This window comes from Alternaria conjuncta, assembly GCF_024043145.1.
Source record: "Alternaria conjuncta strain BMP 0040 chromosome Unknown scaffold_8, whole genome shotgun sequence".
Lineage (NCBI taxonomy): Eukaryota > Fungi > Ascomycota > Dothideomycetes > Pleosporales > Pleosporaceae > Alternaria > Alternaria conjuncta.
The window spans coordinates 1025745-1039087 of NW_026250097.1; the positions used below are offsets into that span (position 1 = coordinate 1025745).

General features: G+C 53.8%; 6 protein-coding genes across 6 annotated transcripts; 3 read left to right on the forward strand and 3 right to left on the reverse strand.

Moving 5' to 3' along the window:
- Nucleotides 1-432: 432 nt before the first annotated feature.
- Nucleotides 433-1211, forward strand: J4E85_006149 (uncharacterized protein; the record flags this gene model as incomplete). The annotated part of the gene is made up of 3 exons (XM_051470389.1): nucleotides 433-457; nucleotides 588-823; nucleotides 876-1211. 3 exons carry the CDS (start codon nucleotides 433-435, stop codon nucleotides 1209-1211), a joined length of 597 nt encoding a protein of 198 aa, XP_051325877.1.
- A 407-nt stretch (nucleotides 1212-1618) lies between these two features.
- Nucleotides 1619-2126, reverse strand: RPS26 (40S ribosomal protein S26; the record flags this gene model as incomplete). Its single annotated transcript, XM_051470390.1, has 3 exons — nucleotides 1619-1733; nucleotides 1788-1890; nucleotides 1976-2126. The coding sequence occupies 3 exons, from the start codon at nucleotides 2124-2126 to the stop codon at nucleotides 1619-1621; spliced, it is 369 nt and encodes a 122-aa protein (XP_051325878.1).
- A 768-nt stretch (nucleotides 2127-2894) lies between these two features.
- Nucleotides 2895-5079, reverse strand: J4E85_006151 (uncharacterized protein; the record flags this gene model as incomplete). The annotated part of the gene is made up of 5 exons (XM_051470391.1): nucleotides 2895-3728; nucleotides 3776-3870; nucleotides 3920-4397; nucleotides 4444-4839; nucleotides 4888-5079. The coding sequence occupies 5 exons, from the start codon at nucleotides 5077-5079 to the stop codon at nucleotides 2895-2897; spliced, it is 1995 nt and encodes a 664-aa protein (XP_051325879.1).
- Nucleotides 5080-6009: 930 nt separating this feature from the next.
- On the forward strand, nucleotides 6010-9496 carry J4E85_006152 (uncharacterized protein; the record flags this gene model as incomplete). Its single annotated transcript, XM_051470392.1, has 5 exons — nucleotides 6010-6192; nucleotides 6246-6465; nucleotides 6514-6689; nucleotides 6737-9231; nucleotides 9289-9496. The coding sequence occupies 5 exons, from the start codon at nucleotides 6010-6012 to the stop codon at nucleotides 9494-9496; spliced, it is 3282 nt and encodes a 1093-aa protein (XP_051325880.1).
- Nucleotides 9497-10139: 643 nt separating this feature from the next.
- Nucleotides 10140-11657, reverse strand: VPS4 (Vacuolar protein sorting-associated protein 4; the record flags this gene model as incomplete). Its single annotated transcript, XM_051470393.1, has 5 exons — nucleotides 10140-10812; nucleotides 10864-11196; nucleotides 11247-11418; nucleotides 11468-11494; nucleotides 11549-11657. The coding sequence occupies 5 exons, from the start codon at nucleotides 11655-11657 to the stop codon at nucleotides 10140-10142; spliced, it is 1314 nt and encodes a 437-aa protein (XP_051325881.1).
- A 402-nt stretch (nucleotides 11658-12059) lies between these two features.
- On the forward strand, nucleotides 12060-12631 carry J4E85_006154 (uncharacterized protein; the record flags this gene model as incomplete). The annotated part of the gene is made up of 5 exons (XM_051470394.1): nucleotides 12060-12120; nucleotides 12168-12238; nucleotides 12293-12417; nucleotides 12464-12524; nucleotides 12575-12631. 5 exons carry the CDS (start codon nucleotides 12060-12062, stop codon nucleotides 12629-12631), a joined length of 375 nt encoding a protein of 124 aa, XP_051325882.1.
- Nucleotides 12632-13343: the final 712 nt, after the last annotated feature.

A 13343-nucleotide genomic window follows, 5' to 3' on the forward strand; every position in this document is an offset into this window, starting at 1 on the left:
GTGTATCATCGAGTTATCATTCAGAGCGATTAGGTTTCCAGATATACACCTACCGTACCAGTAATGCAGCACCATCGAGGAAGGCTTCTCACGCATCTGCCCTGGCAGCCGAGACTCTCCATCCCAAACCTAACCTCAAAAGCAGAAATAGCGCCAGGTACACAGATCACAGACCTGGGGTCAATCAAACTACTTTACCCGCCCCTACCCGCAGCTTCCTAGGTTGTCGATTTTCACAGGTTCCACACGTGATCGACAGCGGGAATGCCAAAAGCCGTTAGTCGCTTTCTGCAAGCCAGTTCCGCCAGAATGCCAGCTTGTGGCCGCATAACGACGCTTGGTAGCTCTTGCCGCCCGCTGACTGCAACTCTCCGATCTTTAGGGCTGGAAATGCTCCTCGAGTGCTTATAGCCGCTGCTGTACAAAGTCACCATGCGCATCCGGAAGCCATTTGCTGGTAGGTCGCACTTGCTGTTTCATACGTCAGAGAGCTCGAGGCACAGCGCTCAAGCAATCAACCTGGGAATGGACGTGTTCCTCGAACTTGCGCTCTGCTTCCGTATCATACCAAGCTAATGTCTATACAGGTGCCTTCGTAGCCCTCATCTTCATCAGCGCCGGCGCCGGCTTCTCCCCACCCGATTACAAGATCCCCTCATACAAGCAATCGGATAAAGCACTACACTTCATCGCCTTCTTCCTACTCACACTATGCTTTTACTGGATACTAGAAACGAGTAGGAGGAAGGTCTTGCAGCTCACCTTTACCGTGTGCACGATTGGTCTGGGAGTCGCAAGTGAGGTCGTACAGGGGCTGTTGCCTGTGAGTCAATACATGGGAGGAACAATTGTACAAGAAGCTGACACATATCAAGATACATCGCGACTTCGATTACTACGACATCGTAGCCAACGTTCTCGGTTCGCTCCTCGCTCTCGGCCTATGCAATTGGTACCACAAGCGCATGCTCGAGCGCAAACGGGCTGCGCGCGGATATACAGCCGTCGCGGGTGACGAGGAGCGGGATATTGAGTTGGGCGAGAACCCCGAAGGTCAGGAACCTGGTGTTGTCAGGACTACAGTGGACGAGGAGCTTGAAAGATGGGACGAGAACGCGGAAGACTGGGAAACAACCGAACCCGAGCCGTCGAATGGAAAGAGTCTCGAAGATGGGGGTGATTTGGGCGAGGGCAAGAAGCGGAACGACTAAAATGACGGCATTCTACGATGTTTGGGACAACGAATTGGCTAGAATTGGCGAAATGGAGCATGGGATATTGCAGTTCCTCATCATGTTTGGAATGCCATCTAGGTTGCATACCCACTGTGAACGCAGAGTGAGCTCGATCATCAGGACCTTATGCGTAGTCAGTTCCCAACGTAACATCACCGCAGCAAACGTAGGGTTGGTGCAAGTCGACTTGGATATTCGTTTACAAGTTCATAGCTAGCTCTCGGTGCTGCTTAGGCAGGCAATCCGAGCGAGCATTAACCATGATTCGTCATTTAGTCTGCCCTTCCTTCTGGAATCATGCATTTTCCAGTATGACATTCCGAAAGAACCCTAAGACCCCACACCAAGCGCCATGATCATTCCGTTTTCGAACCACACTCCACTTAAGCAGTGGTAGTCTTAGCAGCGGCCTGGTTGGGGTTGATCTTCTTTCCGTCCTTGTTGTACCTGACCCTTGGGGGAGGAGCCCTGTTGCGGCGGCCTTCGCGCGAGCGGACACTGCGAGTGTGTTAGACATGGGCTCAACCGAATCCTCGTGCGGGCTCAACGTACCGGACGATCTTGCCGTGGATAGCGCAGGAGACGCAGTACTGGAGCTTGAGGTACATCTTGGGGACGGTGTACTCGGGGAATACGGAGGCATCGGAGATATCACCTGCGTGGCGTTAGTCTTCAATTCCCCAATGCCGCCCCTTCTGTTGTGTAGTGTGACGCGGTGCGAGCGTGTCCGGGAGACGTACGGATGGCAGCGGACTCAACCATGTTGCGGATGGTGAATCTCTTGATTGCCTTGTCCTTGGGTGTGCATCGCGAGCAGTTGGAGCAACGGATGGGCTTGACGTGGCCGCGACCCTTCTTGTTTCGGCCGTTGGACGCTCGCTTCTTAACCATGGCTGCTGATTCTATCGAGTTGTGTGAGCGGAGTTGTGGGTTGAGGGAACACGGGGAGCGTACTGAAGATGTATCTAGAAGTCAGCGGTGGGGGTGTTGTCGTGAGAGTCGTTCCTTCCTGACGTCGCGCACTGTGTCGACGAAATTCGCTTAAGCGGATCTAATCTTATCTCTTGGCGTACCGCGCTAGCCGCAACGACCCAAGCACCCTTTGCGCAGCTTCACTGTAAAAGTGAAAACAGAATCTGAAGGGATTCTAAATTTCACTATTGTCTCTATTGTTGTCCTCGGAAAGTAGGAATACGATTTCACTCATGAAAAGGCGCTTTGGCAGTCATGCAAGGACCAGTATGTTACGCTACCAACTATACTGATTACCCGAAGTTCTTTCCCCGCCGTCATAAAAGCTTCGAGGACATCATGAGAATGATGTGACTGTTCTTTCTCTCTTCGACGACTTGAATAGTGTTCCCGAAAGAAAGCATAACGACAGCGTATTTCTGCGGGACGTTTGACTACTTATATTTGAACTTGGCACACCCTAGAGCCTACGTTCTCGTCAGGTTGCCTACTTTGCATATATCCATCTTAATGTAGGCTGCAGACCCGTGAATTTTCCTTGTAGGAGGTGGAAGTAAAATGTATTCAATCTTGACTGCCAAACTGCTAGGAAACACCCAGGGATCTATGGGATATCAGGTTATAACAAAGGAAACAATGCATTCTCGCTCATACTCCAACACAAATTACCCAACGTCCACCCAAATCTTACCGACTGGCGCGGCCAAGCACAAAGACACCGACGATGACAACAGCTAGTACACCGATAGCTCCAGGAAGGAGAAGGTCGTTTGGTACACCAGCAATGATCTCTGGCTGTTGCGATATAGGTACTGGCTGATTACGGCCTCGTGATCTTGGCTTCTCTTCCTCTTCGTCAAAGTACTGTCTACGTTCGCGAAGAGACGACTCAGGCGGTGTGACAGGCTTGGGCAGCGCAGGTTGTGGGTTGACCTCGGCAGACATTGGTGCCTTTTCAGGATGGTGCACGAAGAGATCTACCTTCTCGCGATGTGCCATGCGGGATAGACTGACAGCCTCAACGAGATCGTCGTTGGTGGTGATGGAGATTGTGTCTCCCTCGTTGTCGAGATAGCTCAAAGCGAAGCCACCTCGGGAAACCTTGCCGTCATCAAAGCTCGGTACGCCTCCTATGGCCTCGACCTCTGCACCAAGCTTGTTCGCTACATTGTGGATGAGCTCTTCAATACCAGCAGATACAACGACCTGCAGACGGTGAACGCGACCACTTGGAGCTTTGAACTTGAAAGGGAATGGCATATCCTCCATATGAGAGGGAGGAATGCTGGCGACAGCAGATGCGTCTGGTGAGTCCCCGTGATGAGAGGCAGACTCGTTGGGTAGTACGCTATCGCCACGATCCATTAGGCCAGGGCGATCGTGGTGGGAGACGTAGGAGCGATGGTCGTGGACGCGACTCCCACCCTCGCCCGACATCATCGACTCGGTCTCATTGTCCAGAGACAGCCAGAACTTGTTCCACGCGGGACCTTCGCTGTCGGTCGTGCTGATATTGTTGATCTTCAAGGAGTTAGCAATGATACTTTGAGAAGCAGAAGTGGGCGTACCTGATCAAGAGTGGCATAAGTCAGCTTGAGAACATCGACCATTCCAACAATCTCCCCTGCGTCGCTCATGACAGGCAAGTTGAGGTAGTGACCATCTGCAATAGTCAGCAATTTTTCGAAGAGCCTTCGATTTGGACCACTTACCATGCATCTTGCGCAGAGCGGACTGGATACTCATGTCCATAGGCGCAAAGTCGGGATGCGGAGTCATCACTCGTACGACACTGCAAGTCATCGGGTCGAGCCCCGCGGCAATCACACGCAAGACGACGTCCTTGCTGGTGAAGATACCGGTGATGGAGCCATTGTCCTGCACCAGAACAGCGGTTGTGTGGTTCTCCTTCATGAGTGACGCAGCTTCCTTGACGGAAGTGCGCACGGATACGGTTGTTGGGGGCAGGCCAGTCAAGACAGACTCGAGAGTAGGACCAGACATCTTCTGACGAATAGCCTCGACGTACTGAATGATCTGTTGCGGCTGACTGGAGCCCATCTCGGCCTGCACACCCTCCAGAGCATCGTACAGCTTGCGCGAGGAAGCGTAGGCGCGCTCCAACTTCTCCATAGCGTCGTAGAAACATTTGGTGATGTCCAAGATACCGGAAATGTCGTGGTTTTCGTCCTATCCCACGTCAGTTCACCCGCGACACATTTATAGCCCAACATACCATGACGGGAAGGTGGCGGAAGCCCTTCCTGACCATGAGATCCAGAGCATCGGTCGCGCTTGTGTCGGTCTTTGCGCAGAGGGGGTTCTTGGTCATGATCTCTTCGATGGTGACATCGCGAGCCTTGATACCGGCGCCAACGACGCGGAAGGCCAGATCCTTGGCCGTGAAGATACCCGCAATACGGTCATCGTCGTCGGTAACTAGGACACAATCCTCGCGCTTAGCTGCCATCAACTGCGCAGCCTCGGCGACTGAGGTGGAGGGCTTGATCTGGAGTGCGGGGGAGGGCTTCAAGGCGAGGACAGTGCCAGGCGGGGCTTTCTTGGAGGGTCGCACGCGGCCGCTGGGGTTCTTCTTTTTGTTCAGGTCGGTTTCGATCTTGCGGCGGATGGCCTAGGCATCATGAGTATGTGGCAGTCCATGGCAAGCAGGGCAGCTTACGTCGTCGCGCTTCGACATTTTCGCACGACTGGCGCTGAGCGAAGAGCCGCCCGCATCGCTCTGGGCAACATGAGAAGCATGCGTCTCGAGAGCTGCTGGTCGCGGGATCCCCGAGGGGCTGTGGGGGAATTGCTGGGGCGGGTGCTGGTTCTTGGGCTTGGGCGTACCGCGCATAGTCCCCGTATGCGACATGTTGCTTTTGACCGAGACGTGGAAGTCGGGTTGTTGGTGAGGGGTCAATAGAAGCAAAGTCGTGGTTGCCAGGGTAGACGCAGAAGGCGCAAGCGACGAGGCTAGCTAGACCGCTCTTCCCCTGGCCTGCTGCCATTGCACATGCGCCTGCTCGGCCTACGGGCGACTGCCTGCAAAAGACCAGAATTTTAGCTCGGGCGCGGGCTCCATCTGGTCTGTCCTACTGCATGGCCTTTGTATCTAACCTCGGAGGAGCTTACTCTGAAGACGGCTGTACCTAGACAGCGCCTATACAGCCTACTACAACAAGGTAACCAGATTCAAGGATCTAGCATTGCTGTAGGTTTCGGGGTTCCGTACTTGAAGCTAGATCAAGGTTTTCCTACTCCTATCGTGACAGGTCACGCGCGTGGTATCTCCCATGAACAGGATGGCTGGCCATGTACCCAGCCGCTGACTGATTCATCTTTCCTTTCACTAACAGTACACACGGTACTACACCAAATTTGCAGTGCCGATTGTGTTTTAACATATATGAGCCAGCTGGGTGGTTTCAACAGGGTCCATGCAGTGAATGCTTCGTGAGTCGGTGTACCCCAGGGCTCCGTAGCCTTCAAGGATACGCTAGCTGGCCAATGAGTGGAGTGACACACTTTTTTGGGCCAACACTCTCCCCCACCAAAACATCGATCAATGACTTGAGGCGAAACCACACAAAGCACCAGTCTCTGCCGCCGAAAGATCGTGTCTGCACCGAGATATACGCTGCCTCGTCCTGCATAGTTCCACTGCAGCAGAGGCGCTCCAACACGTCACACGCGCTCCGCAAGCAGCACCACCAGGGACCAAGCGACCGTATTCCCTTGTTGCCTGTGAACAACACCACGCTTCCTGGGCCGCTGCCCTCCACTACCAATCTACGTATACGATATGTCTGTCCTCCCCGCCGAGGTTCACACGGCGCTGGCGACCCTACTGCAGGGCCTCCAGTCGCCGGATAACATTCAGCGCACTGCTGCCGAGCAGCAGTTGAATGACGAGTGGGTTGCTCAGAGGCCCGAGGTGCTCTTGATGGGCCTCTCGGAGCAGATCGAGCTGGCGCAGGATACCTCAGTAAGGGTCCCGCTCGGTAGAAACCCTGGGTTCTAGCTTACAGGCTGTGTTAGACACGGACGTTCGCCGCCGTCATCTTCAGGCGACAGTCGTCGAAACCGCGAAAGGCGCCCTCAGGCCAGACCGCCGACCTCTTCTTGACCCTCAACGCCCCCGAGCGCGAGGCCATACGCGCGAAGCTGCTCCATTGCCTCGCCAACGAGACCGACAATTCAGTGCGCACCAAGGTTGGAGATGCTGTTGCCGAACTCGCACGCCAGCACACAGATGAAGGTACGAGGAAACGGGACACGCTACAGAAACATGTCTAAATTCATCTAGGCGTTGCATGGCCGGAGCTTCTGGGCGCGTTGTTCCAGGCAAGCCAGTCCGCAGACCCCGCGCAGCGCGAGAACGCCTTCAGGATATTCTCGACAACCCCGCAGATCATCGAGAAGCAGCATGAGGACGTAGTCTTGACTGCCTTCAAGGGCGGTTTTGCCGACAGCGAGACATCGGTTCGTCTTTCGCATGCACCTGGAAGCCCTCGACTTACATCTCACAGGTCAAAATCGCATCCGTCGAAGCCTTCGCGTCCTTCTTCCGCTCAATCACCAAGAAGGCCCAGTCCAAATACTATTCTCTCGTCGGCGAGATCCTCAGTATTCTACCCCCGATCAAGGAGTCTGGCGATGCAGAGCTCCTCACAAAGGCCCTCATCTCGCTCATCGACCTTGCCGAAGTTGCGCCCAAGATGTTCAAGCCTCCGTTCAACGACCTCGTTCAGTTCAGCATTTCCGTTATCCAGGACAAGGATCTAGGAGAGACGGCTCGGCAGAACGCGTTGGAACTCATGGCGACCTTCGCGGATAACGCACCTCTGATGTGCAAGAAGGATGCCAACTTCACCAATGATATGGTTACTCAATGTCTGTCTTTGATGACCGACGTTGGAGCTGACGATGACGATGCCGAGGAGTGGAACGTGTCAGAAGACTTGGATGAAGAAAGCGACTCGAACCATGTGGCTGGTGAGCAGTGTATGGATCGCCTGGCAAACAAGCTCGGTGGACAAGCCATTCTGCCCCCAACGTTCAACTGGCTTCCGCGCATGATGACTTCTTCGGCGTGGCGCGACAGGCACGCTGCTCTCATGGCGATATCAGCCATCTCCGAGGGTTGTCGCGAGCTGATGGTTGGCGAGCTTGACAAAGTCCTGGACCTCGTCTTGCCTGCGCTCCGAGACCCCCATCCACGAGTGCGATGGGCCGCTTGCAATGCTGTCGGACAGATGTCGACTGACTTTGCCGGTACCATGCAAGAGACGTACCACCAGGTCGTTCTCCCCAACATCATCCCCGTCTTGGAGTCTTCGGAGCCTCGCGTGCAGGCGCACGCTGCTGCTGCTCTAGTCAACTTCTGCGAGGAGGCTGAGAAGAACATCCTGGAGCCATACCTGGACCAGCTGCTTAACCACTTGCTCATGCTTCTGCAGAGCCCCAAGCGTTTCGTACAGGAACAGGCCCTGTCTACTATTGCCACCGTTGCGGACTCCGCAGAGGCTGCCTTCTCCAAGTATTACGACACGCTTATGCCTCTTCTCTTCAATGTCCTACAAGAGGAGCAATCCAAAGAATACCGACTTCTCCGTGCCAAGGCCATGGAGTGCGCGACGCTTATCGCTCTCGCTGTCGGCAAGGACCGGATGGGCCAAGACGCACTCAACCTTGTACAGCTGCTCGGACGGATCCAGAACAGCGTTTCCGAGGCCGATGACCCGCAAGCATCCTATCTCCTCCACTGCTGGGGCCGCATGTGCCGTGTTCTAGGACGGGAGTTTGTTCCTTTCCTTGCTGGTGTCATCCCACCACTGACCGAGCTTGCTGGAGCCAAGGCTGATATCCAACTTCTTGACGACGAGGAACAAGTTGCCCAGATCCAAGATGAAGAAGGCTGGGAGTTGGTCCCGCTCAAGGGCAAGGTTATTGGAATCAAGACCAGCATCCTTGACGACAAACACATGGCTATTGAGCTCATTGTCATCTACGCGCAAGTTCTAGAGGACGCTTTCGAGCCCTACGTCAACGACATCATGGAGAAGATTGCGCTCCCAGGCCTAGCTTTCTTCTTCCACGACCCCGTGCGAGTGGCATCAGCCAAGTGTGTTCCAGCGCTGCTCAATGCGTACAAGAAGGCCCACGGTCCGGAATCTACACAACTGAGCGAGCTGTGGGGCCGCACCGTCGAGCGTGTCCTCGAAGTGCTCAGCACTGAGCCCGCCATTGATACCCTCGCCGAGATGTACCAATGCTTCTACGAGTGTCTAGAGTGCATTGGCCGCAACTGCCTCACCAACGCACACATGACGACCTTCATTGAGTCCGCTAGAAGCGTGCTTCAAGACTACCACGTACGCGTAAAGGAACGTCTAGAGGAGCAGGCCGAGAATGATGATGGCGAGGAAGCTTCGGAAGATCTGTTGTTTGCCATAGAAGACGACCAGACGCTCCTCTCAGACATGAACAAGGCGTTCCACAGCATTTTCAAGACCATGGGCACAGCGTTCTTGCCTTACTGGGCTGAACTAACCCAATTCTATAGCTTGTCCGCTGCTAACCCAGACCCCACTCAACGCCAGTGGGCGATTTGCATCTACGACGATGTGCTCGAGTTCTGTGGTCCAGAGTCGTGGCAATACAAGGACCAGATTATCCAACCTCTCATCGATGGTATGCAAGATGACGTCCCTGCCAATCGCCAGGCAGCAGTATACGGAATTGGTGTTGCAGCTCACAAGGGTGGAGAGAACTGGTCCGAATTTGTTGCGGCGTCCCTGGAGACGCTCTTCCAGGTTACACAGAGACCAAACGCTCGCGCGGACGACGACATTTTCGCGACAGAGAATGCTTCGGCTGCAATTGCCAAGATCCTACACTACAATGCGAGCAAGGTCGCAAACTGGGACAGTGTCGCCGCTGCCTGGATGGATACGCTTCCCATCACCAACGACGAGGAGGCTACACCATACGCCTATGCCTTCCTAGCTCAGCTGATTGAACAGTAAGTTAATTTAGCGCCACATCGCGAATGCATGAGATCCACACTAACATCTTTCAGACAAAACCAAGCTGTGTTCTCTCAACCCGCAAAGGTCTTCAACTACGTTGTGCAAGCCCTGGAGGCCGAAACTTTGCAAGGACAGACCGCGAACCGCGTTGTCGCATCCGTGAAGGCTCTGATCCAGGCGACCAGCACCGATCTTGGCCAGGCTGCCGCGACTTTGACACCAGAGCAGCAGCGTACTGCGCAAGCCTACTTCAGCTAGAGGCTGACTAGGCCGTTCGTAAATGGTCAACTTTATGGACTTGTGGAAGGAAATCCACATGGGACACGATGCATGAGCGGCGTTCGATTCGGAATTGTGACATGACATCAGCACGAAGACACGATGAAAGAGCATGACGTGAGGGTCTCTGGGCCTCGTCATTGGTAACAAGGCTGGCGAAGTATAGAGAAGCATCTTTATCACGCCGGAGTGCTTGTTTTGGTTAGGACAGGTTAGGTTAGGCGGTTAGGTCAGGTCCGGTCCGGTTTTACACATATTCCCCCCAAGTTTCCCCTTCGTCCCCTCACCCACTTCGATCGTGCCATGGAATGGACTACGCTGGACCAGTTTAGTGTAGAGAAATGAGCCACCATTATTCAAGAACCTTCACTCTGCAAGCGCCACGAGTCGCAATGACATCTTTACCTCAATCCTGAGAATCTCAAAGCGAGATATGAATGTATATGCAGTATCGCCTTTGTAGCATCATGGAACGAAAAAGCCTCAAATTGCTTATGTATTCGAAGCATCAACGCCGGCCGGTCCATGTACGGCCTGGATTCGCTATGCTAGAAGGGGATATAAACACCAAAAGCGCCTCGAAGATATACAGCACCGCCTCAAACGACAACAAACGGTTCGTCTATGCGCCCTCACTACCAAACTCCTTTGTCCACTCGGCGCTGCGGTCCAAATCCTCTCTACTCACAGTCGGTCTTGAAGCCTTGATCGCCTTGACGAAGTCCTTGACCTTTAGAGGTGGCTCGAGCAGCTGATCGCCGTCTAGGTCTGTCCATGACTTCTCCTCTGCTTGTGGATCACCAGGTGAGCACGGCGTCCACTTTGTTTGGCCGTCTACCTCCACGGGCTTGTAGTGTGTTGCTGTCTGAATAAGTCGCACGGGCTGCATGAGCGCGTCTTGTACCGCAATCGAAATATCAGACCCAGAGTATCCCTCACTAAGCTCGGCTAGCTTCTTGTAGTCGGCCTGGCTCAGCTCGCAAGGTGTGTTGCCAACCGCAAGCTCGAACATCCTCATCCTGGAGGGCTGATCTGGCAGACTAATGTGGACTCTCCGCTGGAATCGTCGTCGGATGGCAGAGTCGAGTTGCCATGGGATGTTCGTCGCACCAAGAATGAGTACGCCCTTCGAATCTTTACCGACACCGTCCATCTGCACTAGCAGTTCTGTCTTGATACGTCGTGATGCTTCCGACTCGCCCTCACCTCGAGGTCCGCAGAGCGCGTCGATCTCGTCGATGAAGATAATCGAGGGTTTGTTTTCGCGAGCCATGCCGAAGAGCTGTTTTACGAGTCTAACATCATGTCAGTTACCGCGTCGCGCCGAAGGGGACTGTTTCACCTACCGTTCTGATTCACCCATCCACTTGCTGACCAAATCGGAACTGGAGACACTGAAGAATGTGCTGTTCGCCTCGGTAGCGACCGCCTTTGCCAGGTAACTCTTACCGGTACCAGGTGGCCCGTAGAGAAGAATACCCTTCCATGGTTGTCGCTTTCCGGTAAACAAGTGAGGAAACTTGATGGGTAATATAACGGCCTCCTTGAGTGCTTCTTTTGCCATCTCCAGCCCTGCTACGTCTTCCCATCGAATGTTGGGCTTCTCGGATAGAATGGCGCCAGCGAGCGCACCGCGGAGCTTTTTCGAGTCGGCGTCTTGTTCGCCTTCGTCCTCGTCACTGTTAGAGGTCAGTTGCGAACTCTCGGCCGGCGCAGACTTGATATGTACCCTCCGCCCTTTCCACTTCCACCTGCTGCTTTGCCGTTTGAGCCCATGGCTGCTGGCTTCTTGCGATTCGAGGCGTCATTTTGGTTCAGATGTTGTTTGAGCTTCTCGGCGCGCTCCATGTACTCGGCTACCTTGCCGCGGATCATATCCTTGGACTTCTGGTTCTTCTCCCCTATTGAGCGTAAGCATGTTTGCCAATCTACAAAATCCGGCCAACGTACATTTGAGAGCGAGCATGAACAGTTCGACTGCGCATGAAGTTAGCATCCAAATTTACATGGTCTATATCTTGTGGCACTGACGAGCACTGTAGTACAGCTGATACGCCTTCTCATATTCGCCCGCCGTGTCCGTCTCAATTGCCTTTTTGACCGTCTCGATGGCCCGGCCGAGGAAGTCGGCGTTGCTCATTGTGAAGGCCGGAGGTCGGTGGAGGCTTCAGCGAGCGTGATTCTCGGAGCGCGCGTCGGCTGGTGTGTTGATTGATCGATATATGGGCGGCGGAGGGCGATCTGAGTGGGGCAATCGCGTGCAGGCTGCCTGTGGGTTCGCGGGGCCAGGGCGAGTATGTGAGGCAAGGGAAGGATTCGCAGCTTGGATCGACGATGTTTAGGCGAGGGTGCGCTCGAGATTGTTCCGCGTGAATGGGCTTTGCGGTCGTACACGAGAGGTGCCCGTCGCTCCAGGTACGGCCAAGGCACCTAGCCCCGCGTTGCTTCTAACCGGATTGAGGGAGTTCAGCATCCCACTCGCGACTTCCGAACGAGACTGCACCAAACTTTGCAGAACGCGTCACTCAGCATCACCAAAGCCATGGCAGACGTGCAAAAGAAGCTGCAGGCGCTGTCTGACAGCTATCAAGGCCTCCAGGCTGGTAAGCCGCGCCCAAAGATGGCCAATCCCTAGCTAATCTCGGAACAGAGCTCGGAACTGCAGTAGAGGCTCGCCAGAAGCTCGAATCGCAACAACAGGAGAACAGTACCGTCAAAAAGGTATGCGGATATTGCGATTGGTCTCGGATCATATACTGAAAGTGGTCATTCCAGGAGTTTGACATCCTCGACGACGATGCAAACATCTATAAACAGATTGGCCCAGTACTGCTGAAGCAGGACAAGACGGAGGCAGTCATGTCGGTCAACGGTCGCCTCGAGTTCATCGACAAACAGATGTGAGTGGGCCAGTTGGCGTGATGGGTCTCGTCTGACTGAATGCAGCAAGGATATCGAGAAACAGATACAGGGTATACAGGACAAGAGTGAGAAGATCAAGGGCGAGGTATGTTTTTCGAACGTGTCTCGTTACGCGGATTGCTAATTCCCAATCAGATTATCCAAATCCAGTCGGCAGCACAGCAATCACAGCAAGCAGCGGCATCATCATGAAACTTTGAGCACGGCAGATGTAAAACAACAAGATACCCATTTCCACCGAGAAACACTTTCATCTTCGTACACAATTCTTCTACAGTGAGGCTCTCTTCTGCTCCATGGTGACTGGCGTGCGGCACTATTGTCGGCCACGCTGCCGCCGCCTCTTACACTCGGTATCTCAAGGAGGATGGCATCCAACACCAGAGCGTCTGGGCATTTGGGACTCAAAGGTATGTGAAGGAAATTCCCTGTGCGTGACTAGAACTTGCTCCTAATGGTAAGAGCGAGAGCATCCAGCCGCAGCCTAGCCCAGCATTCCAGCACTCCAATACTCTAACCTTACAACACTCAAAGACTATCTTCATCCACCTCATCACTACTTTCCGACATATCAATCACCCCATTCAAGAGAAAATCAGGCAGGTGCCCCGAAGTCGACATTGCCTGAAGATGTCCAGTTTATAGGTTGTTCAGGCACTGTAGCCTTCTTAGCTTTTTCAGATACTGGTAATTCGCGGAAACAAAAGCTGCTTATCATTATTGATAGCGACATACCTGTAGCCTATAGGGGGATGGGGGAACTGGACTCTGTGTATCACTCAATATTTCAAAGGACCTTTTGTTGGCGAGGATTTGCTAGAGCCGTGTGAACTGCAGGTTGAACAGATCGATGTCGACCATGTTGCCTATAGTTAGTCGCGCCTCCTCTTCACACGAACAATCG